Source organism: Heterocephalus glaber, unplaced genomic scaffold (assembly GCF_053883595.1).
Source record: "Heterocephalus glaber isolate CG9 unplaced genomic scaffold, H.glaber_assembly_v1.0 deba00000818, whole genome shotgun sequence".
Classification (NCBI taxonomy): Eukaryota; Metazoa; Chordata; class Mammalia; order Rodentia; family Bathyergidae; genus Heterocephalus; species Heterocephalus glaber.
This window is the reverse complement of record NW_028258164.1, coordinates 5,115,640-5,141,110: the sequence shown is the minus strand read 5'-3', so window position 1 is coordinate 5,141,110 and position 25,471 is coordinate 5,115,640. Positions and strand designations below refer to the sequence as shown.

Here is a 25,471-nt window from a genome sequence, read left to right as displayed (position 1 = left end):
CACACAGACCCTCCAGTGGACGTAGGGCACAACATTTCCTGTCATTATTAAGCTTCTGATGGTGACAGGCCCTCTGGTGTGAACACCTGCCCCAGCTGTCCAGGGCTTACTGCAGCTGAAGACGTTCTCTATCCTCCCCTCAAAGGAGCCCAAGTCTCTGCTCTGATCTTGGTAAGAGTAACATAGACCTGTGCTACACCAGGTACTAGGGTCAAGGAATGTAATGGTGGTTGAAATAAATTGATCTTGGAGTGGAGGACTTTATTATATATATTTAAATTTGTGAGTATAAATCGGTACTATGATAATTACATGTATCCTAATAAATCTTTGGATTATTTTATTAAAAGGATACGGGGTCTTTAGGACATATTAATGCCACTGTGACATGCTAATGAGGCCAGCTCATTTTACTGAAGGGGAAACCAAAAAACAGTTTTCAGTCAATTGAGATCCCTCTGGTTGAGGATAAGCAGAATAAGAAATTAGAAAGTAAGAAACCAAAATTTTGGTTAAGAATTATGACCTATGATATTCTGTACTTTAGTATACAAGAAAGTTAGAAGGATTTAATATTTGCTATTTAGCTTCTTCCAAGAGGAAAGAGCAGTGGGTGTACTGCTTAACCTCTGGTAAATTCTATTGGAAAATCTAGCTGGGCCTAATTTGGTGTGGAAATGATAATGAGCAGTGATCTGGGGGCTTGAGGTGCAGAATGGATTTTAGGAACAAGAGCTAGACTACTTGCTTGTGGTCCCAGGAACTTCAGGGGACTTTGATATATTGGGGTTCCCAATTTGCAAACTTGGAAGCAAGACTGCTCCCACATAACAAGAACTTGATTGCTAATACCAAAGGATTAAGAGACCAAAATCTGTAGATGGTGAAAGAAAACCTTTTCTCTATCATTCTGTTTCTTTCACAAGACAGGCTTTCATTTCTAGTACTGGGCACTGTGCTGTCTGTCCTTCTCTCTACCTCACTTCTACCCAAGGGAAGAATGACTCTTTGGATTGTTGAGAGGAGAAAGGAAAAAAGAAGCTTGCCAATTCCAGAACAAATGGTAAGTGCTTCTGCTCTGCTCCTCTGCCCACAGGAGGAATAGCTTCCGAAGGTAGTTCAGAAACTCCTCTCTGAACTATCCACAGAACTCATGGGGCTGAGGCATGGAGGTTGGGTAAGTATGTCTGTTCTGTAGACCTGACTCTCCTTTTGGGGGTCATCCTAAGCTCTCCCCAGGAGAGAAAAGAATCAAGGAGCCCTAATGAGTCCATTTATCCAAGTTGAGTTGTCCGATCCAGGTTATTTATTATGTTTTTTACCTCTATGTGCCCTTTTTACTCCTCAAATCTTTCCACATTCAGAACCAATTAAGGCCATGAGCACTGATCATCCTCGAGTCCTAGAGAACACTGTACTGATGGCAAAAATTTTTTGAGTATGTAGCCTGTGCCTGTGCCATGCACTACGTTAAGAATGATGTAAGCCTTGCTCCATTTAAACCTTATTAACTACTCTGTGAGGTGTACAGAGTGGTTTCTCCCACCTCACACATGAACAATCTGAGAAATTAGGAGCTTATGTGACCTGAAGAAGGCCATACACAGCTAGTGATGGTAGCTACCAGACATGGAAGTGGACCCATCCTGCTGACTGTTTTCTGCCACACAATCATCTCAACATTTTAGAAAAAGATGAGACTAGAGCTCCAGTTCATCTTTGTTGCATAAATTAGAAAATTACAAAAGCAGCAGTCCATTTTGAATAGTGCCTAAATGAGATCTTGTCTCAGATCTGTCCAACTGAGCTGTCCCACAGGCTTGATATAAGTTAAGATAAATTTATACTAGGCTTTAATCTTTGGCAAGTTGAAACCCAATTTTTCTAGCACCATTTATTAAAGAGGCTATCTTTCCTCCAGTGAGGGTGTTTGGCTCCTTTGTCAAAGATGAAGTAGCTAAGTGTGTTTGGAGTCATTTTTGCATCTTCTAATCTGTTCCACTGGTCCTGTTTCTTTGTTTCTTTGCCAGCACCATGCTGTTTTATCACAGTAGCTTTGTAGTATAGTTTCAAGTTGGGGATTGTGATACCCCCCTATCTTGTCTTTGTTGTCTACAATTGCTTTTGCTATTCTAGGTCTCTTCTTGTTCCAAATGAATGTTTGGATTGTTTTCTCAAGGTCTGTGAAGTATGCTGCTGGGATTTTAATTGGGTTGCATTGCATCTATATAGCAGTTTTGGAAGTATGGCTATTTTCACTTATTGGTTCTTCTGACTAGACCTATATCTTTCACTAGGCACTAAGATAAAATTGAAATGGATCAAAGATCTAAATATTAAAACAGAAACACTAAACCAGCTGGAAGAGAGGTTAAGTAGAATTCTTAAACACATTGGTGTAGGAAAAGATTTCATGATCAAAACCTCAGTTGCACGTGAACTAGCACAAAGGATCAACAAGTGGGATCTCATCTTATTAAAAAACTTCTGCACAGCAAGAGAAACCACCAGCACCATGAAGAGACAACCCACAATGTAGGGAAAAAATTTTAGCAGCTGTTCCTCAGACAAAAGTCTACTATCTAGACTATACAAAGAACTTAAAAAAATCAGACCCCCCAAATTTAAAGACCCAATCCAAAAATGGGCATCTGAAATGAACAGACATTTCTCAGACAAAGAAGTGGAAACAGCAAATAAACATATGAAAAAATATTCACTGTCACTGGTCATTCAAGAGATGCAAATGAAAACAATGATGAGATTCTACCTCACCCCAGAAAGAATGACTGCTATCAAGAAATCAACCAATAACAAATGCTGGTGGGGTTGTGGGGAAAAAGGAACCCTGCTCCACTGTTGGTGGGAGTGTAGATTTGTGCAACCACTGTGGAAATCAGTATGGAGATACCTCAAAGAACTAGGACTAGAGGTCCCATTTGACTCAGCTCTTTCCTTGCTGGGTATCTACCCAAAAGAATTAAAACAATCATACCACAGCAATATATGTGTAACCCATGATCATAGTGGCACAGTTTGTAATAGCTAAAACATGGAAACAGTCCAATTTCCTATTAACTGGAGACTGGATAAAGAAATTGTGATGTTTTTAATAAAATGGAGTACTACTCAGCCATAGGGAATGAGAAACTAGAAACATTTATAGCTAAATGGATGCACATTGAGGTGATACTCTTAAGTGAAATAAATAGGACACACGTGTAAATACCAAATAGTTTCTCTGGTGTGAGAAACTGAAAGTGTAAATAATGACTAAAAGGTATAATAGATAATGTGAAATAGGAAGAAAAGGGACAAAGGGGAAGGGGAAGTGGGAGGGTTAGGGGAAAAGAAAGAAGGGAATGGAATTAATATGAGAAAATGAAAAAATGGAAACAAAGTCTTTGTAAACAGGGAGCAATAGAGGGGCTGAAAGGAGGGTAGGGGAATGGGGAAAAAATAAGAATCAAGAGAGATTATGTAAAGGTACAAATTCCCAATGATGAATGTCTTCATACTGTATACCTAAAATGTACCAATAAACTTAATGAATAAAAAAATTTATAATAAGGTGCTTCAACTTTTAATTTCTATATTTTTATTCATAATACTAATTTTGTAGCTATGAACTTTTACCTGAATTTTGAAGAATCAATGTGGCTAGATCCATAAACTGGTACCCTAAATTGGCATTGAACTTCTGTTACTATGTGAGGATATTTTAATGTGGTAGCATGGGTAATGAATAACAATAGTCCCTAGCTCTTAACACAATCTTGTATAAAAATGGTTAAATATAGCCCTAATAAAATTCTTTTCATCTTAAAAGATTGCCCTAAGTGTTTCATTGGGATTTTCCCTCAATTATTGTATTTTAGCTACTCACATAAAAAATTTTAAATTATGACAGTCTTTAAGATACCAGAAAGAATGACTTTTAAACCATAAATATAAAAAATAAAATCAATTTAATTGTAAGCTACCAATTTGATTATAATTCTGACAACTCAATGTTAAAATTGATAAGCACTTCAAATTTTTACATACATTATTTCTTAGAGAGTAAAATAAAAATATACTGCAAGAGCTTGCAACTATCATAATGAAATGGAAAAATATATTTCACACTTGAATCATATTTAAGGTTCTGAAATTATCATTAAAACTTATCCACTATAGCCCTTCAATTATTTATACTTTCATACTATAGAAGTATACTGTAAAAATTTTGCCTTTGGAAGAAAATGCTAAGCTGTAAGAATAGGCAGCTACCTCTCTGTTGTTTCCTTCTAAGGAGACTTCTGGGTGTCGTATTTTACCTCTGAGATGGGCTTCTCATAGACATCATCTCCTAGGGACTTCTCTTGGGCCAGGATGGCATCTCGGTGCAGGACCCGAAGCACTTTCTCCGGCTCTGCAGATCCATAATGAGCCTCCAGAACCTCGGGTTTGGTTTTCTCCGTCTTCAGCATGTGGATCACATCTTCTCTGGCCTGTGGTAGAAAGTGCAGCAAGGTCAGATAATTAGTCATCTAAATCACACACGAGGCACAGAAAATTGAATGGAGATTATTGAATTGATCCCCACCTCTTCACGAGTATTGGCAAATTCACTGAGTATTCTGCTCTTATTTTTTACCAACAGCAGATTGGCAAGCAGATATTCTGCTTCGGGTTGCTAGCAAGCAGGCAAGTAGAAAAGGGTTTGTGCTAATATTAACCACATAAAAATTGCCTGATCTGAATAGCAGTGATTTGGGAGAGGGCAGGATAGAGTTGGTCCTGGGATTCCTAATCTGTTTCAGTGCACACGAGCTCAATGACAATGTAAAATCTTCTAGTTTTCTATTTATGCTTTCAATGTTGTATCTAAATCTGGTTTAAAGGAAAACCCTGCTCTGTCCATTCTATATAGCTCCGTGCTAATTATAGTTAGCTATAACTCCATGTATAATCAACAAATGTCCTTATTAGTGATTTCCTGTTTCCCATCAGATAATTCATTTTTGCACAGAAACACATGGCTGTGAACTCACATTATGCTGGGCTGGGCTTTGTAATCTAACGTATTCACCCTGAAAGTGAAATTTTACTCTTTTAACATCCAGATTGCTACCATGTGAGTCAGGTTGGTGGGATTATGCCTGTTATTTTAATTTCTTAGCACAACTAAGATCTTGCTGAAGCTCCAGAGGAAAACCATGTGATTGTAGGTTTTATATGGCATTATCTTTGGTCCTCATCACATAATGCAAACACATCTGGATGCATTTTTTACTGGTTGGGTGCGAAGCTGTTTCTAGTCATGATGGAGCTGACATTTACTGAATGTACTCCCGGGATATACCAGAGCTGTTTTTCCTGCAATGGTGATGGCCTACATATTCTGACTTCATTCCAACTTGTACTAAAGAACAAACTGGCTGGGAAGAGAGTTTCAGTCTGTGACGGTGGAATACAGTTTTCTCCTGTATTAATGCTAACTACGTGTCTGAAACAATAAACCTGGATCATTATGATGGCTGCCTAAACAAGAGAGAAACCACAAGTACTATATTCACAATATGACCATATGAAGTTTATGTTTCTTGAGGTTTCCCACTTTTACTGCATTTTCAGTCTCCAAATTAATCTAATTCCAGATGGCTGAAGACTGCTTTATTTCTGAGACATCAATGAACTGAAATTTGCATATTTCAGCATCTCTGCCACATATACATGTGCTCATTTCAAGACAAAAATGGAAAATATGAATTTTGAAGAACCTATTGATATGGAATGGTAGAATATTGTTGAGGTCAGAAAATAGGTTAATGAGAGGCAATGTGTCTCTTTGCAGAAGGAAAGGACCTACCCATTGTCTCAGAGGCAGGTCCATCTGCACCATGTCTTAGTGCAAGTTAGAAAAGGGTACCTGCTTAATCAAGAAGCTACATCCCTGAATCAGGGTGCAGCTTACCTGGTGAGAGAAGAGTAGGCCTAACTCCCTACTGTACATGGCAGTCCTGTACCAAAGGAGCCTCAAGATGTATACATCACTACTGGGCTCAAGGAAGGAAGGATTCCTAAGTTCACAGCTCACACAAGTGAACACAGTCACATCTTCTAAAGAAATAGTTCTCAACCCTGGCTGCACTGGAGTCTCCAGAGGAACCGCAGAAAATCTGAATGCCCAGGCCATCCCAAACCACCTACACCCAAATCTCTGGGAGAAGGACTCATACACTGGTACCTTTCAGAAGTTCCAGGTGATTCCAGGGTTGAGATTACTGTGCCCATTGCCAGGTGTGAATGTGACCCCCAAGGATTCGTGTGCAGGGAGCTGGGTTCTCATTGTGGATATGAAGGGTAGTAAAAGTTTAAGAGCTGAGACCTAGTGGAAGTTAAGTAGATCCTTGGTGGGTAGTTCTCCCAGGACCCTGGCAAGTCCCTGAGAGAGCAAGCTATAGAAAAGAACAAGTTGGCTCCTGGATCTCTCTGGCTTCCTGTCACGTCTTATGATGGCTTGCTCCCTCCCTCTCACACACTCTTCTGCCATGGTGCCATCTGTCATGCTGTGGTGCTGCCAATACTCCTCTCACAAGAGACCAAGCTGATGGGCTTTGGAACCTTCAGCTCCAAAGCTGTCAGCTGAATGCATTTTCTTTCATAATAAAGTACCCAGGCTCCGGCATTTTGTTACCGACACACTAATTGGTTAAGATACAGAGTAACTAAATTGAATATGAATGTAAATGTATGGCATTATCCGACCTAAACTTTCTATTTTGCTGCAAGTGCTTTTTTTTTTTTTTTTAACTGTCTTTAGAATGGTGCTGCAGCCTTTCTTCTTTATGTCATGCTCACATCTGAGGTCAACCTTTTACTTTGACCAAATTTTATCTTGAAAGGAGAAACTGCAAATTCAGTAATTTATGGAACGAGGAGGAGGAAAAATTTAGAATCACATTTGAAAGTGAAAAAATGGTAATGACAGAAGGTTGTCCATCTAGAAGTTTCCACAACAAATCATTGTCTTTTTCCTCATCTCTAAATCAGAAGTATGTGCTGTTTTCTAAGACTCACATTTTAACATGTTAACTACAAAGACTTACAGGGAAGACATAAAATATACTGTCTTGTGAAAACAAGGAGACTATATTGGCATTTGTATAATAAATTGAGATGTTGATTCAAAGTGAAATGTAAATATTTCACATGTTCTACTCCCTGCTCTCTAAAAAAAATTACAGTGGATATGTAAAAAAAAAAAAAGAAGAATAAAAATAGAACTCAAATTCTTCAGAAAAGAAATCATTGTAGAATCTTAGAAAATAGATTGGACCAGATAGTACTTTTATAATTAAAAAGGCTTTTGAAACACCAAAAGGATAAACACTAAAATTTTTGGTGGTAAGATTAAGGGCTATTTTTATCCTCGTTTTTGTTGATATGTATTTTATGAACTTTTAAGAGTGATTATTTAATTAATTTTATAAAAAGAAACAAAGTTGTATTTTCATAATGAAAGAAGAAATACTTAATTATTTCTATTTCACACAAATGAGACAAAAGAAATGGTTTAGTAGAAAGTTTTATTTCATATGCCTGACGGTGAAAAAGCATCATTCTGGCTATACATAAGCCCATGCACACTGCTGTGGGAGTTAACTAAGGTTGATATAAAACCAAACATCACAAAGATTATACTATACCCTCTAGGCATTGTCTTGATATCTTTTAGAATATGAATCCAGAGATGAGACAGCCACTAAGGTGAGTAAATGTACCAACAACTAGGTGGTGTAGGGAATATAGGTTTTCCAACTAACATTTATTCTGATTTAGTCATTCTAAATGGACAGATGAAGGAATCACAGCAGAACTACTTGCATATGGAAGTAGTGAAAAAACTGCTTGTCTCTAATTATGGATAAAAGTAATCAGAAAGTGGCTTTCAAGTGTAACTGGTATCAAATAATCTTAAGAGTAGAACCTGGACTACTAGTTAATACAAGTTTACATGTCCTGAGCATAAAAGAACCCACATAAATCTTAAAGCTCTCAGGCAAACAAAATTTGAATTAAAACATGCATATAATCACATCATGGTATGGTAGAACAAGCACATGTTTAAAGAGACGCAGGATTAATTTCCAATCATAGCTGTGCTGTGAGGTTGCTAACAATGATTTGACTTAATTTTATCATCTATGAAATAGGAGCATATTAACTTTCTTACAGGATTGTTGTTAGGATGGATTCAGATATAAAATGCATGCTATAGAATTCGGACACAGTGAATGTAAATCAATGGTAACAATGTAGTTTTTGTTGGGTTTCCATCATTAGATGACCTTAGGCATACAGGAAGAAAAGGAATTTTATAAGATATATTTTCCCTCACCAAATATAAAATCTAAGACTGAAAGAGTTTAACCATCTATACATTTCACAATTTGCTCTTATGTGTATTTTTTCCAAAGGAGTTTTAAGACCAGAACAGCTTGTTTCCAAATGTTATTTAATCTCTTTGACTCTGTTTCCTGTAAAGTAGGGAAGCTAAGCCCTCTCTATCATAGCGACTTTGTTATGTTCTAATAAGGTAACACAAATAAAATGCTTTGAAAACTGTAAACAGGTAGCTATTTCAGTTAAATACTTTAAGCTATTCAGTTTAAAACTTTGTAAATATTATTGGCATTTATCTTTTTGATCAAATCTTCCTGATTCTCTTAGAAGATAGCTTCTACTGTTTCAACTGATATGAAACACATATTACCTCTTACTAAAAATCCACTATATTAACTGTAATGTGCTGCATATACCACTTTTCTTCTTAGTTTAAGTATCCCAGACCAGTGATGTGAACCTATGACATACATGCTAGAGCCAGCTGTTTGTTATCATTGAAAGCTCTAAAAAGTTTGTTGTCACTGTCCTAGACTCTAATTACCAAGGTAAAGAGTCTAACATGATGTAATACTGTGTGTTATTTATTTAGAACCACACTATTCAGCATAAACTTACTACTGGCCTTTTAATTGTGACAATAATAATCACGGAAGGGAAACAATACTGTCTTTAAATTCCTGTTACAGTTTTAAATAGTAAATCATTAATTAGTAGTCCTTTTAATCAATGGATTAGTGAAGATGACCATGTGATCACAATACATTTCTTCACTACTCCAAACATACAATTCAATCTATGTAAAAAAGTTGCATTTTAAAAAAATAAAACCACTTCACATTTCAAGTTTGAGAAACTTGTTAATTTTTCTACAAAAGAATAAAATTTCAATCTCAGAAAGCTTGGCATCCTTAAAGCTTATTTTCACACAGAAGTTTAATCAAAAGCAAGTGATTAAAGTTCTGGGATTCTGGGAAGCCCCTAAAGAGACCCAAAAAGAAGAACGCTTTGAAGAGGATTCTCAAACTGAGCTGCCTTCTTCTATCCAAGAGCAGGAAGAGAACTGAGCGAAGAAGAGACAATGAAAATGTTCAATTTGTGTACTCTTGCTGATGTGGGAGAACAGCTCAGAGATCAGGGCATAGGAACAGACACATCCTGTTATGGGACCCAGTTCCTCTTTGCCTGTGGAGAAGACCCAGTGCAGCAAAGGGTTGTCCCTTGGCCATATAAGGAGCTTATTCCAAACATGTGGGGGCAGCAAAGAGCTGCTCTGTGAGGGTCAAGGCCAAAGGTGAGCAAGTGATTCATCTTACAAAGTCCAGGGAGGGCATCCGGGCTTTGTTGGCAAAGCAGGGGTCAGGGGAGACAAAATGAAAATAGGTTCAAAAGGAGGCCAATCAGTCACTCAAATACTTGTACATGTTTACTTCGTGTGATGCATTGTATTTATTATTAGAGATATAACTGCATCCGCAGGAATTCAAATCTGGAGTGATATAGACAATGCAATGTGACTTAATAAGGGAAGAAATACAGGGGGCCAAGAAGTTCAGCTAGAACACCTGACTTGAATCTGAGCTAACAGAGGAGGCTTCCTGGAGGAAGTGATCTGGAGTCTCACAAGGAGTACCTGACCAGAGAAAGAAAGGATGAGGTAAAAGAAGAGCGTTCCAGGCCAAGACAGACTGTCTGCAAAGGCCAAGTAGTCTGAGATCCATGGAGTGTGCAATATGAGTGATAAACTCATGAAAAGCCCTTTAAATCATACAATGAATTTGCATTTGTCATGGGGCAGAGTGAAACTTTGGACTTTTTAAGCAGCAGGACAGGGGCATGGTCAGAATAGAGTGGTGGGATGATCATTTATGTGCTATGGGAAAAACACAGAGACTCTGAACCAGCAGGTCTGTCGGTACAATCCAAGAACTGTAGTTTGAAATATCTCGGCAAGTTGTTCTAAAGCACGGCTACCATTGGAAACCACAGGTGTAGGACACATAGGCCAGTTCAGCGTAAAAAGCACTCAAACGGTCTTGGGGTAGTTCAAGGTTCTCAGCAGCAACATCTGATTCCCTGTGTCACCAGTCGCACTGATCTTACTTCACCAGACAAGTATGGTTGATTCAGATCAGCAGGCTACACCAGGAGTCCTTGGGGACAGTGGGAAGTACTCACTGGTTATGGACAAACCAGGGCTACCAACTGTCCCAATTTGCCTGAAATAAGGGGAGCAGAGTCCTGGGAAGCTGGACTTTTGAAAACCAGGGACAGCCGCAGGCAAACTAAAACACTTCAGTCACCCTATGGAAAATATTGAGTAAGAAGGAGACTGGATATTCCATGTTCCATAATATCTCTACATGTAGTAGTGCAGCCACAAACAGTCTTGCTATGCACAGGAGCTGAATTTTATTTTATTATTTTATTGTTTTCCCAGTATAGGGGATCGAATTTAGGACCTCATGCTTGCCAGGCAGTCACAATGCCACTGAGCTACATCCCTGGCCCAGGAGCTAAATTTTAGAACAGCTTTCTTTAAAAGAAAAATGCCATTATTGATTATTTTGCCTGGTGATAATTCTCACTGTATTTTAAACTTGATGAATTTTTCAATATTTGAAAAAAAAATACTATTAGTAAGAAAGAATGCTTAGTTCTCATGCCCTCCTGACATAGCTCTTTCTATACTTCTAAAACGGGGATCAGTAACCCTGGCAGCTGGACCCCGAAGGGAAATGGTGCCTTCTGCTGCAGCACTGGGCTTACTGAAAGGCTTGAGGTGAATGCCAAGTAGTTTTAAATGTTTTCAGAATGATAATACAATTTATTCATTTTTCAATGACATAAAAATGTTCATATTTATGGGTACCATGTGAAGTTTCAACACATGTATGTGTTGTGTAATGTTCAAATCAGGGTAAACATATCTGTCTTCTCACACATTTATCATTTCTTTCTTATGGAAATATTCAAAATCCTTTCTTTTAGATTTTTTTGGAATATATAGTACATTTTTTAAAAAAATTATAGTCACCCTACTGATCAATAGAACACCAGAACTTCTAACTCCTAACTATAACTTGGTACCTGTTACCTGTCTTTTCTCATCCTAGAATATTTAATACAATTTTAGTGTTTAGGAAAAAGCACAGATAAAAAAAATTCCTGGAGGCAGATAGCTCGGGATAGACTCCTAGCCATGCTGCCACGGCCCCTGGCACGCTGGTCGCTCACTGGGCCGAGAGGACACCTGCCTCTGCCTAATGACACTGAGCACTTGAAACCATGCATTCCCGCCAGGAGCTGTTGACTTTCAGGAGAAATTTATCTTGAGGTAAAACTAAATCTGCTCCTCTGCTTATGAAAGAACCAAAATGACACAGTCCGCAAACAGGGTCATGACTTCGTATTATTTAGTTAACTGATTAAACATGGCTCCGCTGCTGTGGTGGACAAGGAGCCCTACCACAAGAGATGGTTCTGGAAGATTGGACATGCCTCTCTGTGAATGTCTACCCAGCCTGGGGACTCAATTGCTCTGTATCTATTTACAGAAGGTCATTTATTAGTTTACTTGTCTGTTTCCTTAGGCCACCGTGAGGACTCAAAGAGTGCCTGCCACATGATAGGTACTCAATAAGTATTTGCTAAAATAAAACAATGTAAAATTAAATGATGTGAAGTCAGAAAGGGATAAATTGAGAATCTCAGAACAATCTTAGCTACTTATCCTTGTTCAAAAGACCTAAACAATTACATTTTGTCAACCTCTTTTCTCTTTCATCTGACATTTTTTCCTACAGTTTAGAAGACACTTTGTTCTTCTTAAGTTTATTCTAGAAAGAAAATATGTAAACTGAAAAAGAAACAACAGTATATTTCACCAGAATGTTGAAACAGGAAATGGACTATCTTTAAATCTCATACAAATTGTATTATACTACTTACCCTAGTTACATAAATACTAATATTATAAATGGATTAAAAGAAAAAACATAATTTATAATGTTATTAGTTACTCTTACAGAAATTAAACTCATTTTCTCCTGAATGTTAGAAAGCAAAGTTAACGTCATTAGCAATACAGCATACAAGGAGAACACTCAGGCATGGTTAGTTTAAAAGGCCATTGATGCTGAAAATGTGACTTTCAGTTTGTCTGGAAAAATTTTCCTCTACAAGTATATGGTCAATAGTAGCCTAAAACTGTCTATAGATCCTAATCATTAGAGACTAGCACTTCACACCAGACAGTGTTACGCTTTATATGTAGATGTGCCCAAGAGCCTCATGTATTGATGGGTGGGGCCTTGGGAAGGTAAATGAATCAGGGGGTGCTGCAGCCCTCTTGCTGTGAGGAGGTGAGGCCTAGTTGGGGACAGGTCACTGGGGCAGTGATGGGGAAGTGTGCACCTCCTTCCCAGCCTCCTCCCATGTGATTGCCATGAGGTGAGCAGCTTTTCCTCTGCCAGGCCCTTCCACGCTCTCCTGCCTTAGAGTCGGCCACCTAGGAACTAAAAACCTGAACCAAAATAAACCTTGCCTCCTTTAAGTTGTAGGTACATATTTTGTCCAGTGATGAGGAAAATGACTAAGATAGATATCATCCACAAGAAATCTTTTATTAAGGTATCAGTAGATGCTATTTTTCATCTTAAAATTTGCTTTTATTGTCACCATAACAGTTTGAGTTTTTAAAATTAAAACACTCAAAATCTCAATGATTTTTTTATAAAAACATAAAAATTGACTCTAAAATTTATATGGAATCTCGAGAGATACTGAATAGCTAAATCAATCTTGCAGAAGAACAAAGTTGGAGGTTTCATGCTTCTGATTCCAAAATTTATGACAAAACTCAACTAATCAAAATGGCATGGCACTGTCATAAAGCTGGACATATAGATCAATAGAGTAGAATAGAGATCCCATAAATAATCCCTTGAATATGTTGTCAAATGGTTTTCCACATGGTTATTAACGACTCAATGGGTGGGCAGTGAGAAAACCAGATGTCCACATGCAAAAGACTAAATAAAGTCAGACCCTTACTTTACAGCATATAGAAAAATTATCTCAAGTAATCAAAATGTAAGAACTAAAGCTATAAAAATCAAAAAAATATGGAGAAATGCCTCATGATGTTGAATTTGGCAGTTATTTCTTATGCAATACCAAAAGCACAAGTAAAAGAAAAAAAGTAGATAAATTTTACTTTGTCAAATTTTAAAACTTCCATGTATCAAGGAACACAACCAACAAAGTGAAAAAACAACTCATGAATTGGAAGAAAAATGTCTGTAAATCATATGGTTGATGGGGTGAGTATCCAGGATATTAAAGGACTTCAAAAGGATATTAAAGGAGTTCAAAAATATTTTTAAATAGGCAAAGAATAGACATTTCTCCAAAGAAAAATAGACAAATGGTCAACTAGTGCATGAAAAGATGCTCAATATCACAAATCTTTAGAGAAATGCAAATCAAAATCACAATTAGATGATACCACCTTCATCCATTTGGGTCGCTATTAAGAAAACAAAACTGAAAATAACAAGTGCTAGTGAGGATGCAGAGAAACTGTAACACTTGTATAGTATTAATAGACATGTAAAATGGTGCAATCATCATAGAAAACGGTACGGAAATTTCTCAAAAGTCAATAACATTATCATATGACTCATCGATTCCAATTCTGAATATATACCCCCAAAAATTGAAAGCAGGGACTTGAATAGACATTCATACACCACACATAGCAGCACTATTTACAACAGTCAGAAAGTGGAGAGAACCCAAGTATCCTCAACAGATGAGTGGGTAAACATATAAATGTAGTAAAAATATATATCATATTTTTCAGCCATAAGTGGAAAGGAAATTCTGACACATGCTGTAATAGCAATAGTACTTGAACATGCTATGCTAAGTGACATAGTCAGTTACAAAAGGACAAAGTACCATGTGATTCCACTGATGAGAGATACCACAGTTGTCAGATTCACAGAGACAGAGAGTAAAATGGTGCTTGCCAGGAGCAAGCGGGAGGAGGGAGGAAAAAAAAATCATTATTTAATGGGTATAGGATTTTCCATTTAGAAAATTTAAAAAATTTTGGAGGTGGACGGTGACAAGTTGCACAACCAGGCCAATATACTTGATGCCCCTGAACTGTGTACCAAGCAATAGCTAAGACGGTAAGCTTTACATTATGTGTATTTTACTGCCATTTTTACTTTTTTGTTTTTGGAGGCAGGATCTCACTATGAACTTCAGGGTGGCCTCAAAGTCATGACCCTCCTGCCCCAGCCTCCCCAATGCTGCCATTACAGTCATGGCTTATCCCAAGTTGTGAAAGAAGAATAAGAAGAACTTGTTCACCTCCAAACGTTCAATAAAGAGAAGAAAATTAAAATCATCCCCAATCTTCTCTCTAGAGATTATCATTTTTTAAAGAAAAATAAAAATACCCTGTAATAAATTTTAAAAGTATAGTGGTATTTCCTTGAGATTAGTCATCTAAACATCACTGCCATTCATAGATTTAGGTGTAGTTTTATTACTTAAGTGGGTTCTTTCTTTTTTCTTCTTTGCACACATCGGGATATTAATAGTAAAACAGCTGCTGTGTCCTGGACTAGAAATTAGATAAGGTCACCCGTTCCCTCACGCTGTGATCCTACGGTGTTTAATTTCTTCAGTTCCAAAAGACTGCAAGCTCTTTGTTCGGGGTTGACTGATGAAGGCCCTATTACCAACTGGGCGCTTCCAAGTGACATCAGCAGACGGGGTCCAGCTTTCTGGAGTTAGGTAAGAAGCCAGGACGAGCTCCCGGGAAGAAAGGAGAAGTCGTTACTGAGGCACAAGCTGAGGAAGTCTGGTGGTTGTTTATCCAGCTCAGTACATTTAATCCTCAGCGTAAACCAGCAGAACAAGACCTGGGCCAGGCATCTCCGGCACAACCCTGCCTATTCGGCCAAGTTCTCCTCACCTCCTTACTTCTGTGCTCGCCTCCTTTCTGGCTGGTCACTGGAAGACATTCCAGCTTGGCTGAAATCCTTCTGTGCAGCCCCATCTGCGGGGCCTACACAGAGCGAAGGACTCATCCGGAGGGAGGAAGGGCACCGTCTCGGTGCAGGACAATGGAGCAGGGTCAGAGGGGCAGGGTGAGTCTCAGGGCAGCCCCGCGCCTGGCCCCAGACTCCGCCCGACTCAGCCGCTCCCCACGCCTGGGGACTGCGAAGAAAACCCACATCAATGCCTGGGGAATCAGAAAGTTAGAATTCAAGGCATCACAGCCCGCGGGAGGGGAGGCAGGCGGGGAGGAGCATTTGCTCTCTGTGTAGCCGCCTGAGCAGCCCCCCGAGGAGGCTTGGGTGACAGACCAGGGACAGGCCAGGTCCCTGCTCACGGACAGCCTGTGGCCGCGCGTGGGAGCAGGAGGGCGGCGACAAGGCGGGCAGTGTGGCAGGGGACCTGGAGAGGAAGGTCAGGGAGCGGGGCAGGAAGGCTGAGCTGGCCTTATAAAGCCTTTGATCTTATTTTTATCCTCAGACTGTGAGGGCTGAGAAATATGGGTAGTACTTTTTCAAAAGAGAGACTATTTTAAGCAAACAAGATAAAACTACTACATTGTCCACTACTACATTGTCCATTGTACAGAATTTATACGGGAGGCTTATCTGAATCACATAAAGTTGAGGTCCCTCGGGTTTATTGTGTTTTCTAATCTGTTCATGTTAGCTTCTAACCTAAAATAATTCTATATTTGTAACATACATCAGATCAACTTAGCAACACTGCAGCTTAGTTTTATTCAACAACCACCACCACTACCACCTCTGCCATTCTAAACACACAGGGAATTCACACTGGATATTGTAAAAAAAAAAAAAAAAAAAAAAAATCAAGAGTCAGTACTTTAAATCACCTTCAGGGTTTGGGAATAAGATGCATCCTCAAATATGTTATAAATTTTTTTTTCTCTACTTTAAAAAATATAACATACATAAGTTCACATCTTTTGAAAACCCAGGGTGATTGTTATAAATATCAATTTTCTGAGGTATTGAAGATGTACATTGTTAAGTAGTTATGGAGTCCAGTTATTTTTTTTAAATCACAATTTCCTGATATAAACTTAGAGCTAGTTTTCTTTTGTTTTTCTTTTTGTTTTCCTGACTTTTATCCCTAGTCAAGAGATGAGTGTGGTAGAGAAATAAGGCCCTATGCGGTCTTGTATGAGAAGCAGGCACATTCGTGCAGGTGTAGCCTTCAGTGAGCAAGTCTGCCTCTGAAGTCAGTCTCTTCTTTCCCCAACCCAACCCTTAGGAGTCACACACATTGTGGCTCTGCTGTTTTCTATAGCCATGGGACTTGGGTCAGTTGGCTCTGAACTTCAGTTCCCCAATCTGTATGAAAATGAAATACATGTGAAGTGATTAATACAGTGCTTGGGATACAGTAGATGTCCAATCAAAAGCAACTTCTTCTTTCTGTTTCTCCTTCATTACAGTGACTGGCTGATGTGGAACAGCTGCATCTACTGGGTAACATAAACAAACCTTTCCATAACCTGAATCAATACGTCAAAGGCTCAGAGCCTTTTTCTCATTCCTTTGCTGTCAATATCCATTGACACTGGAACCACTTATGACCATAACTGCACTTCCTGTGCCACAAGCCTCACAGACCCCTGGCAGTCCATGTCTGCTCACTCTGCACTTGTGAGCCTCTTGAACTATTTGTTGATGTGATTTGAAGAAGTAGCTCCAAGAATTTGGACTACAATGTTTAGAGTCTGTAGTTCCTTCACCACGGTCAAAAGATTATATTACAGAAAAGACATTGTTTTGTTTTTCTTCTAATCTCTTCTTGGTATTCTATTTAAAACCCAGTATCAGTAAGAAACAATGTTAAGTAACATATCTTGAACTCACTTGTGCTAAAAGAAGGCATTGCCCATGGGTGAAGAACACAACTGGCCGGATGAGCCCTCCAATTTAGGAACATAAATATTTTTAAATTGCTTTTTAAATATTTAACAACATTGTTAAGTTTGTTTAAATATTGTTAGTTCTTAGAATTCCTTTTACGTTCAACAAAATCCAACATACATTCATGATAAAAAAAAAACCCTACAAAAAATTGGAGTAGACAGTCTCTACCTCAATCTGATAAAAGCCATCTATGAAAAACCAACAGCCAATATCATACTAAATGGTCAAAAACTTAAATCCTTCACACTAAAAATCAGGAACAAGACAAGGATGTCCACTATTACCACTCCTGTTCACCACTCCTGTAGTTTTGGAAACATTAGCCACAGCAATTAGACAAGAGAAAGAACTAAAAGGAATAAAGATAGGAAATGAAGAAGTCATATTGTCATTATTTACAGATGACATGATACTCTATATAGAAGACCCCAAGAATTCCATCAAAAGTCTTCTAGACTTAATAACCAAATTCAGTCAAATAGCTGGATACACGGTCAACACACAAAAATCAATAGCTTTCCTGTACATGAACAACAGACTCAGGGAAAAAGGAACTGGGGAAAAAACTCCCTTCACAATAGCATCCAAAAAAAAGGAATACCTAGGAATCAACCTAATGAAAGAAATCAAAGACCTCTTCTCTGAAAAAAGAGATCAACAAGGATATCAGAAAATGGAAAGACATCTCTTGCTCCTGGTTAGGAAGAACCAATATAGTGAAAATGGCCGTACTTCCAAAACTGCTATAGAGATTCAGTGCAATCCCAATTGAAATCCCAGCAGCATACTTCATGGACCTTGAGAAAACAATCCAAAAATTCGTTTAGAACCAGAAGAGACCCAGAATAGCAAAAGCAATTCTAGGCAACAAAGACAAGGTAGGGGATATCACAGTCCCCAACTTGAAACTATACTTCAAAGCTAATGTGATAAAAAAAAAAAACAGCACGGTACTGGCAAAGAAACAGACCCGAGGACCAGTGCAACAGATTAGAACAACAAAAACAACTCCAAACACATTTAGCCACCTCATCTTTGACCAAGGAGCCAAACACCCTCACTGGAGGAAAGATAGCCTCTTTAATAAATGGTGCTGGAAAAATTGGGTTTCAACTTGCCAAAGATTAAAACTAGACCTATGTCTCTCACCATGCACTAAACTAAAATTAAAATGGATTAAAGATCTAAATGTTAAAACAGAAACACTAAACTGGCTGGAAGAGAGGTTAGGTAGAATTCTTGAAGACATAGGAAAAGATTTCATGATCAAAACCTCAGTTGCCTGTGAACTAGCACAAAGAATCAACAAGTGGGATCTCTTCTTATTAAAAAGCTTCTGCACACCAAGAAAAACCACCAACAGCATGAAGAGACAACCCACAATGTGGAAAAATTTTTTTACCAGCTGTTCCTCAGACAAAGGTCTACTATCTAGAATATATAAAGAGCTTAAAAAAATCAGACTTCTCAAATTTAAAGACCCAATCCAAAAATGGGCATCTGAAATGAACAGACATTTCTCAGACAAAGAAGTAGAAAGAGCAAATAAACATATGAAAAAATGTTCAACATCACTGGTCATTTGAGAGATGCAAATGAAAACAATGCTGAGATTCCACCTCACCCCAGAAAGAAAGGCTGCTATCAAGAAATCAACCAATAACAAATGCTGACAGGGTTGTGGGGGAAAAGGAACCCTTCTCCTCTGCTGGTGGGAGTGTAGACTGGTACAACCACTGTGGAAATCAGCATGGAGATACCTCAAAGAACTAGAACTAGAGGTCCTATTTGACCCAGCTATTCCCCTGCTGAGTACCTTTCCAAAAGAATTAAAACAATAATACCACAGTGATATATATGCACCCACATTCACAGCAGCACAGTTTGTAATAGCTAAAACCTGGAAACAGTACAATTGCCCATCAACTGGAGACTGGATAAAGAAAATGTGGGGGTTTTTATGAAATGTAGTACTACTCAGCCTTAAAGAATGAGAAATTAGAGGCATTTATAGCTAAATGGATGCACATTGAGGCAATGCTCTTAAGTGAAATAAATAAATATTCTGTAAATACCAAATAGTTTCTCTGGTGTGAGAAACTGAAAGTGTAAATAAGGATGAAAATGTATTACAGATAATGTGAAATTGGAAGAAAAAGTGCAAAGGGGAAGGGGAAGTGGGAGTCTCAGGAGAAAGAAAAGAGGAAAATGGAATTAATATGAGAAAATGAAAAAATGGAAACAAAGTCTTTGTAAATAGGGAGGGGTGGAGGGGTTGAAGGGAGGGCAGGGAAATGGAGGAAAAATAAGAATTAAGAGAGATTATGTAAAGGCACAAATCTCCAGTGATGAATATCATTATATTGTATACCTAAAATGTACCAATAAAATTAATTTTTTTAAAAAAGGAATTCCTTTTAAAATATTTAACAATAGTCCTACAGAGTTCCTACTTGGAATGTTCTTTTTTTAGAAAAAGGAGATCTCCAAAAGAAGCACCAACTAATTTACAATTTGTGATATGCTGACTGCTTTTCCCAGGCAACTGTTGGCCTTAGAAGGCCAAGTCTCCGTTTGAAAGATCAAACCACCTTTTCAAAGAAAAACACATAGTCAGTTGCATCTGCTCATAAAATTATCTTGCCTTTTCAGCACATTCAAAAAATTTTACACAAGAACAGTCAAATGTATTGTTACCTAAGAGTTATTGTTTAGAAGTTATGTGATATTCTTACAGATTGAGAATGGGCATAAAATTTGTAGAACTTCCATTTCTGATGCCTGTTACTTCTTTGATCACAGTAGGTACCACCATGTAATCACAATTGCTTATTTTCTCCCGCCCTGCAAGACTTCGAGCTTAGCCATGACAGGCGCCTCCTGTTCCCTTTGCAGTTGTCACACAATTATGGACACAAGTAGGTGCTCAGTGAACCTTTCTTCAGTGAATGAATTGTGTGTAGTGCACACACACCTCCCACTTTTCCATCAACACTTTCTTGTGGTTCTTTTTCAAAGCAGTACATTTGCCTGAGGACAGAACCACTTTTTAAAAAGCTACCTTTTACACCTTTCACTAGAGAAAGTTTAGATTCCAAAAGATATTGGCTTATTGCTTTCACTTATGTTCACAAAATCCCAATCAAATCTCCTCCATGGTTCGGCTTCCTTATTGTAGCCAAACAACAAATGGGAATTGATTCTCATTATTCAAAGCTGAGTCTCATTTTTCACAGTAGCTATGTTCTAGAAAGTTTCTACAAACACCAGGTTAGCAAATATTGAATCACTGCTTTGCGGGAAATAGGTTCCTATGAGCTTTCTGCACATTTTCATCAATCAATCAATTTTTAAATGTATTTTCTGTTTAAAATTTTATTATTTAGTATAAATTCTTGATTGATTAATATTATATTCCCTGTCAATAACACTATGACTGATGTCTGGAGGAAATTTATTTAAGAGTATTTTCACATCACAGCCTTCTTACACTTAGGAAAACCAGACTTGGCACGATGCCTGGGGCCATTTTGAACAGCAAGACTCCAATAAAAAAGCACAAAGTGTGGAAAATGTAATGCCAAACACACCACAAAAGACACTAACTATGATATGAGAGCTGAAATGGAACAGCAGAGCAAAACCTTAATTCAATCCTTGTTTGGGAACACGTACACCAGGCAGCTCACAATTTTTGCTTCTCTGCACATGACTAAGAGGGGCCTCAAAGTGCTGCAATTATTGATTTGGATATTATAAAGAAAATTTAGCATGTAGGAAAATTCAGAGTTACAGAATCTAAAGACAGTGGAGATCATCTGTATTTCAAAGCCAAAAAGATGACTGGATGGAGGTATGACAAAATTACTGCTCATTAAGTATCCATAGGGACCCCCATTTCCCTGCCTCCTTATACATTACAGGAAGTCCTGAAAATAATTTGTCAGTTGATACACATAAGAGTCCTTAAAATATTAAATTAAAAATATTAAAATATCCATATCTCTTAAATAGTTTGACAAATATTGGTCCACAAGCATGTTATTTTTAACAGAAGAAAAATTGGAAAAAACAAATATCCAGAAATATTTGAGTAAAATATAGTATATTGATAAGATAAAACATTATATGGGATTTGACATTAAAGTTTTAAGGGATTTGAATGATGAGAAATGTCTACAATCAATATTAAAAGTTATATATTCAATGTGCTTGCAATTACAGAAAAAATACATGTGAAGAAAAATAGAAAAATATTTAAAATTATCCTTTCAGGTTAGTAGAATTATGGATGACTTATATTTTTCTTTATAATGTTTTAATTTTTATATATCAGTGTTTTCAAACTTTTACAGTTTTGTCCCACTGAGATTTTTTAAATAATCTTTCTCTCTTTTTTTTTTTTTCGGTACTGGGGATCGAACTCAGGACCTTGTGCTTGGGAAGCAGGTCCAGTGCCACTGAGCTAAATCCCCAGCCTAGAATAATCTTTCTCTGATCACACTCTCCCTTATAAAATTTTAACATCACAGGCATGTGTATACTGTATATGTGTTTGTGTATTGTGGTTCTTTTGACCACAATTAACCATTTTCACATCTAAAAATTTCTTCCCACCTCTCTTCCGAAGAACTCATTTTCACCCTCTTGGGAACAATAGTGTTCTCATGAAAAATGCATGTTCTAAGTGATCTATATAGAACTGGGTTTATTTAGATAATCAAATAAAATATTTTTAAAAGAAAGTTCTAGAGTAGGTGGTTTCAAATCAAAGGGACATACTCTAATAGAATATGTGGTCCTCTGATACCTGAAGTTTTGAAACAGTCATTTTCTATTATGCCTAATATTACTCATGTAATTAAACATCTGTTTTATCTAATGTGAGTCTAGATATATAATATACAGCTAATATACTTTTCCAGGAAGGACACAGTTGAAGTAATACCAACATTGCACTCTAGTGTAACTATTTTTGAGAGTGTTATTTAATTTATTTCTCTTAGCTCTGTTCTACATATAAAGAAAAGTCTCAAAGAAATTCAGTTGCTTGCCCAAGTTCACATTATAGGTAAGAAAGAGTTATTCGATTCCAACATACGTGTTGCTGTGGGGTCAGTGCCTCCCTGTGAAAACATGAGGTAAGTACAAAGCAAGGGAAAGCTGGGGACTGAGGCTCTTGGGGTGCTGTTTCCTGTCCTTACATTAAGCCACCAGTGACACTTCCACCATCTGCTCCCATTTCCCCACACTACAGAATTTGATTGGCTTGCCATGAGCTTGCCAACATTTTTTGAGCATTGTCATCCTTTTAGTAACTTCCCTAAGAACTGCACACAGGGATCTTCAGGCCAGAGCATGTGAGGCACTGAACTCAGTCCAGTAAACTTCCCTTCCCCTGGGGGGAACTCCTGGCCAAGCCGCTGCTGCCGAGACAGCCCCCCCCCCATATGGGAGGGGCTGACTTCTTGCAGTGCACTTTGAAGTAGATAAAATATGCACTTGTGGACATCTGTCTGTTATTTCCCGCACTCACAGCTTTGTTCTTCTTTATTGCCAGAGAATTCTATGGATGATGTCACTTTTCTCTGAAGAGAACAGGCCATCAGAGCTTTTCACTGACATAATTAATTATCTGTAGCTTGATTCTGGGCCAAAAAATTCTCAAGGCACAGCCTCTGAGAGAATTAACTCTACTGTGCTGGCTATTCTTAAACTTTTAAAGGGATGGGGTACCATATCTTTTTTTTCTCAGACACTGATAATGGTATTTTTGTTCAGTGATATCAAGTAACAGGAAGTGAACTGAGGCACTATTCTATGATTGCACAAGGAAGACCTCGGTTCAATGGACAGCAGACTCCAAAGGTCGCTACAGATCAAGTACACAAAGCAGAGCTTTTAGGGCTTTATCTTAAAGGCTACAGGAATGCATCACAATTACTGAATAGACTCTTCGGGGGATCTTGTGAATCTGCAGCCAGATGAATGAGATTGAAACCAAAGCTAGTCATGTTAAATGGCACACAAAGTGGAAGGCTTAGTTTATCAACAACAAAAGTCTAAGATATCAACATATTTAAATCTTAAAAGAGATAAGAAATTACCAGAATACTGACTATATATTTTGAGAGTTTTCACATATGTTTTTATATAGATCTAGAAATGAAGTTGCCAGTACACCAGAAGACTTTTCTCCACTGGATTTCAAGATTATGTAAATGAGCTGTTACTTGTGTCTTTCAAACTGGGGATCTAGTGGGGTGATCCACATCATAGAGGGTATGGAGCAGTGGAAGGGCTGGTCAGGCCACTTGTCTGTAGTTCTGGCCTTGCTTGTCATGGGTGAGGATTAGGTAAGACCCAGGAAGTCTGTCCACTTTCTCAGCTTGGGTGGGAATAGCAAAGATCCATCTAACTCAAAGGAGTAACTAAGACCTACCATTCTGTAACTGAGGGATCTGAGGTAGGTGCAGAGAAGTTCAGCAATTTTCCTAGTCACGCATCTGCTAAGTGATGTCTAGGCAATGTGTCCCCACTGCAAGCCACTTAGTATTTGTTATGGCTTGTATCTAGATGTCCCCCCAAAACCTCACACAGTCATGGCGGGGGGAGCTTTTCTGAGGTAGCTGGATCTAAGGTTTGTGCTGCTGGGATCAAGGATATGATGCTGGGATTGATTTATGGCGTGATTCGAGGAGTATGGGTGTGAGTGGTGAGATATAAGAGGTGGAAAGAGCTGTGGTCTTCTCTCTTGTAGACTGGTGCCTTGTCTTTTGCTTTCTATGAACTGTTTCCCCTCTGCAGTGTCCCTCTGCCATGCCACCCTGCCTTGGAGCCAGCCGATTATGGACTGAAGCCTCTACAGAATGAGCCAAAATAAACCTTTCCTCCTTTACTTTGGGTTTTGGGTATTTTGTCTCAGCAACGAGAAAAAGTAACTAAGATAGTATTATGCAGTATGAGTTTTCCATAAACGTGTATCTACATAGAGCCTCTCTAAGATCTACCACTTCATCTTTTTTAATTCAACAATAGAATGGAAGTGTCAAGGATAATGAAATTCCAATGACAGTCATACTCATTTCACCATGACTGTTATGCCTTGCTATTTCTGTTTTAACAAATTAATTCTGGCCTCTCTTTGTACATATCCATCTTTAAATTAATTTCCTGTTTTCTCAGTTTATTTTCTTACCTGAATCTATAACCAAAAGTTTAGAACAAACTTTACAAAAAAATTTCCCCCCAAGGGAAAGATCAAATACATAGTTGTATTTGATTGGATTCAAAGTGTTGAATGTGTTTGAAATAAAGATCTTTGCTGTGATTTGGTTGTAATAATTAAATCAAACCTTTATCAACACCTCAGATTTGTACTGCTCCCTTTTTAAAATAAAAGTTGAAGCCATTCTCCTTCCTTTACCACTTGCCCAGCACAGATAGACCAGTTACTTATTTCCTTTCTCCCTCCTTTAGTTTTTTCCTTCCTTCTTTCTTCCCTCCCTTCCTTTCTTCTTTCTTTCTGTTTACTAATTTATTATGTGGAAGGTTTCCATTAATGGTCATAGTGGGTCCCTCAAGAGGAGGACATAAACCAATGCTTATATGACTTTACAATCTACAGGTGAGATCTGGGAAGAGAACTCCTGTAGATAATTGTTTATCAAGCCATCTTTTGGAAGGAAGAGTGGGAGGAAATTTGTAGAACAAGAGAATAGCTTTGTAAAGTCATCAGGAATGAGCAACATCAGTTCCAGTTTTTTGACCAACCTACACAGCTCCAGGACTTAGCAGACTATTTGATTCATTTAATCTGGAGAATTTAAAATAGGAAAGAACTTAAATCTCTTCAAGTTCTAAGGAAACAGAGGTTCAGGCAAGTCAATGATTTCCCCAAGAAATACAACAAATTGTTTTTTGATTATATTGTATATTAAAATCCAAGTCTCCACATTCTCAGACCAGAGATCTCTCTATTCTTCTAAATCACTACTAAATATACTGCAATGAACTCAAATAGGAACTAACTTATATGCTAACTAATGTTAAAATTGTAAAGTGAGCAGGTGTTTTGC

General features: G+C 38.0%; 1 protein-coding gene across 9 annotated transcripts in view; it reads right to left on the bottom strand.

The window, feature by feature from the left end:
• The window catches only part of Filip1 (filamin A interacting protein 1), a 357,204-nt gene that overhangs the window by 77,420 nt on the left and 254,313 nt on the right, over window positions 1–25,471 (bottom strand). For 8 of the 9 annotated variants that reach the window (XR_015449837.1, XR_015449838.1, XM_087207573.1 and 5 more), the window contains one exon: window positions 4,320–4,493. Coding sequence is in view for 7 of the 9 variants with exons in the window: in XM_087207573.1 (XP_087063699.1) it covers window positions 4,320–4,493 (174 nt within the window). In the remaining 2 variants the exon portion in view is untranslated. Of the gene's footprint in view, window positions 1–4,319; window positions 4,494–15,385; window positions 15,744–25,471 lie in introns of those variants that run through there. The other variant, XM_087207576.1, reaches the window with a different exon arrangement.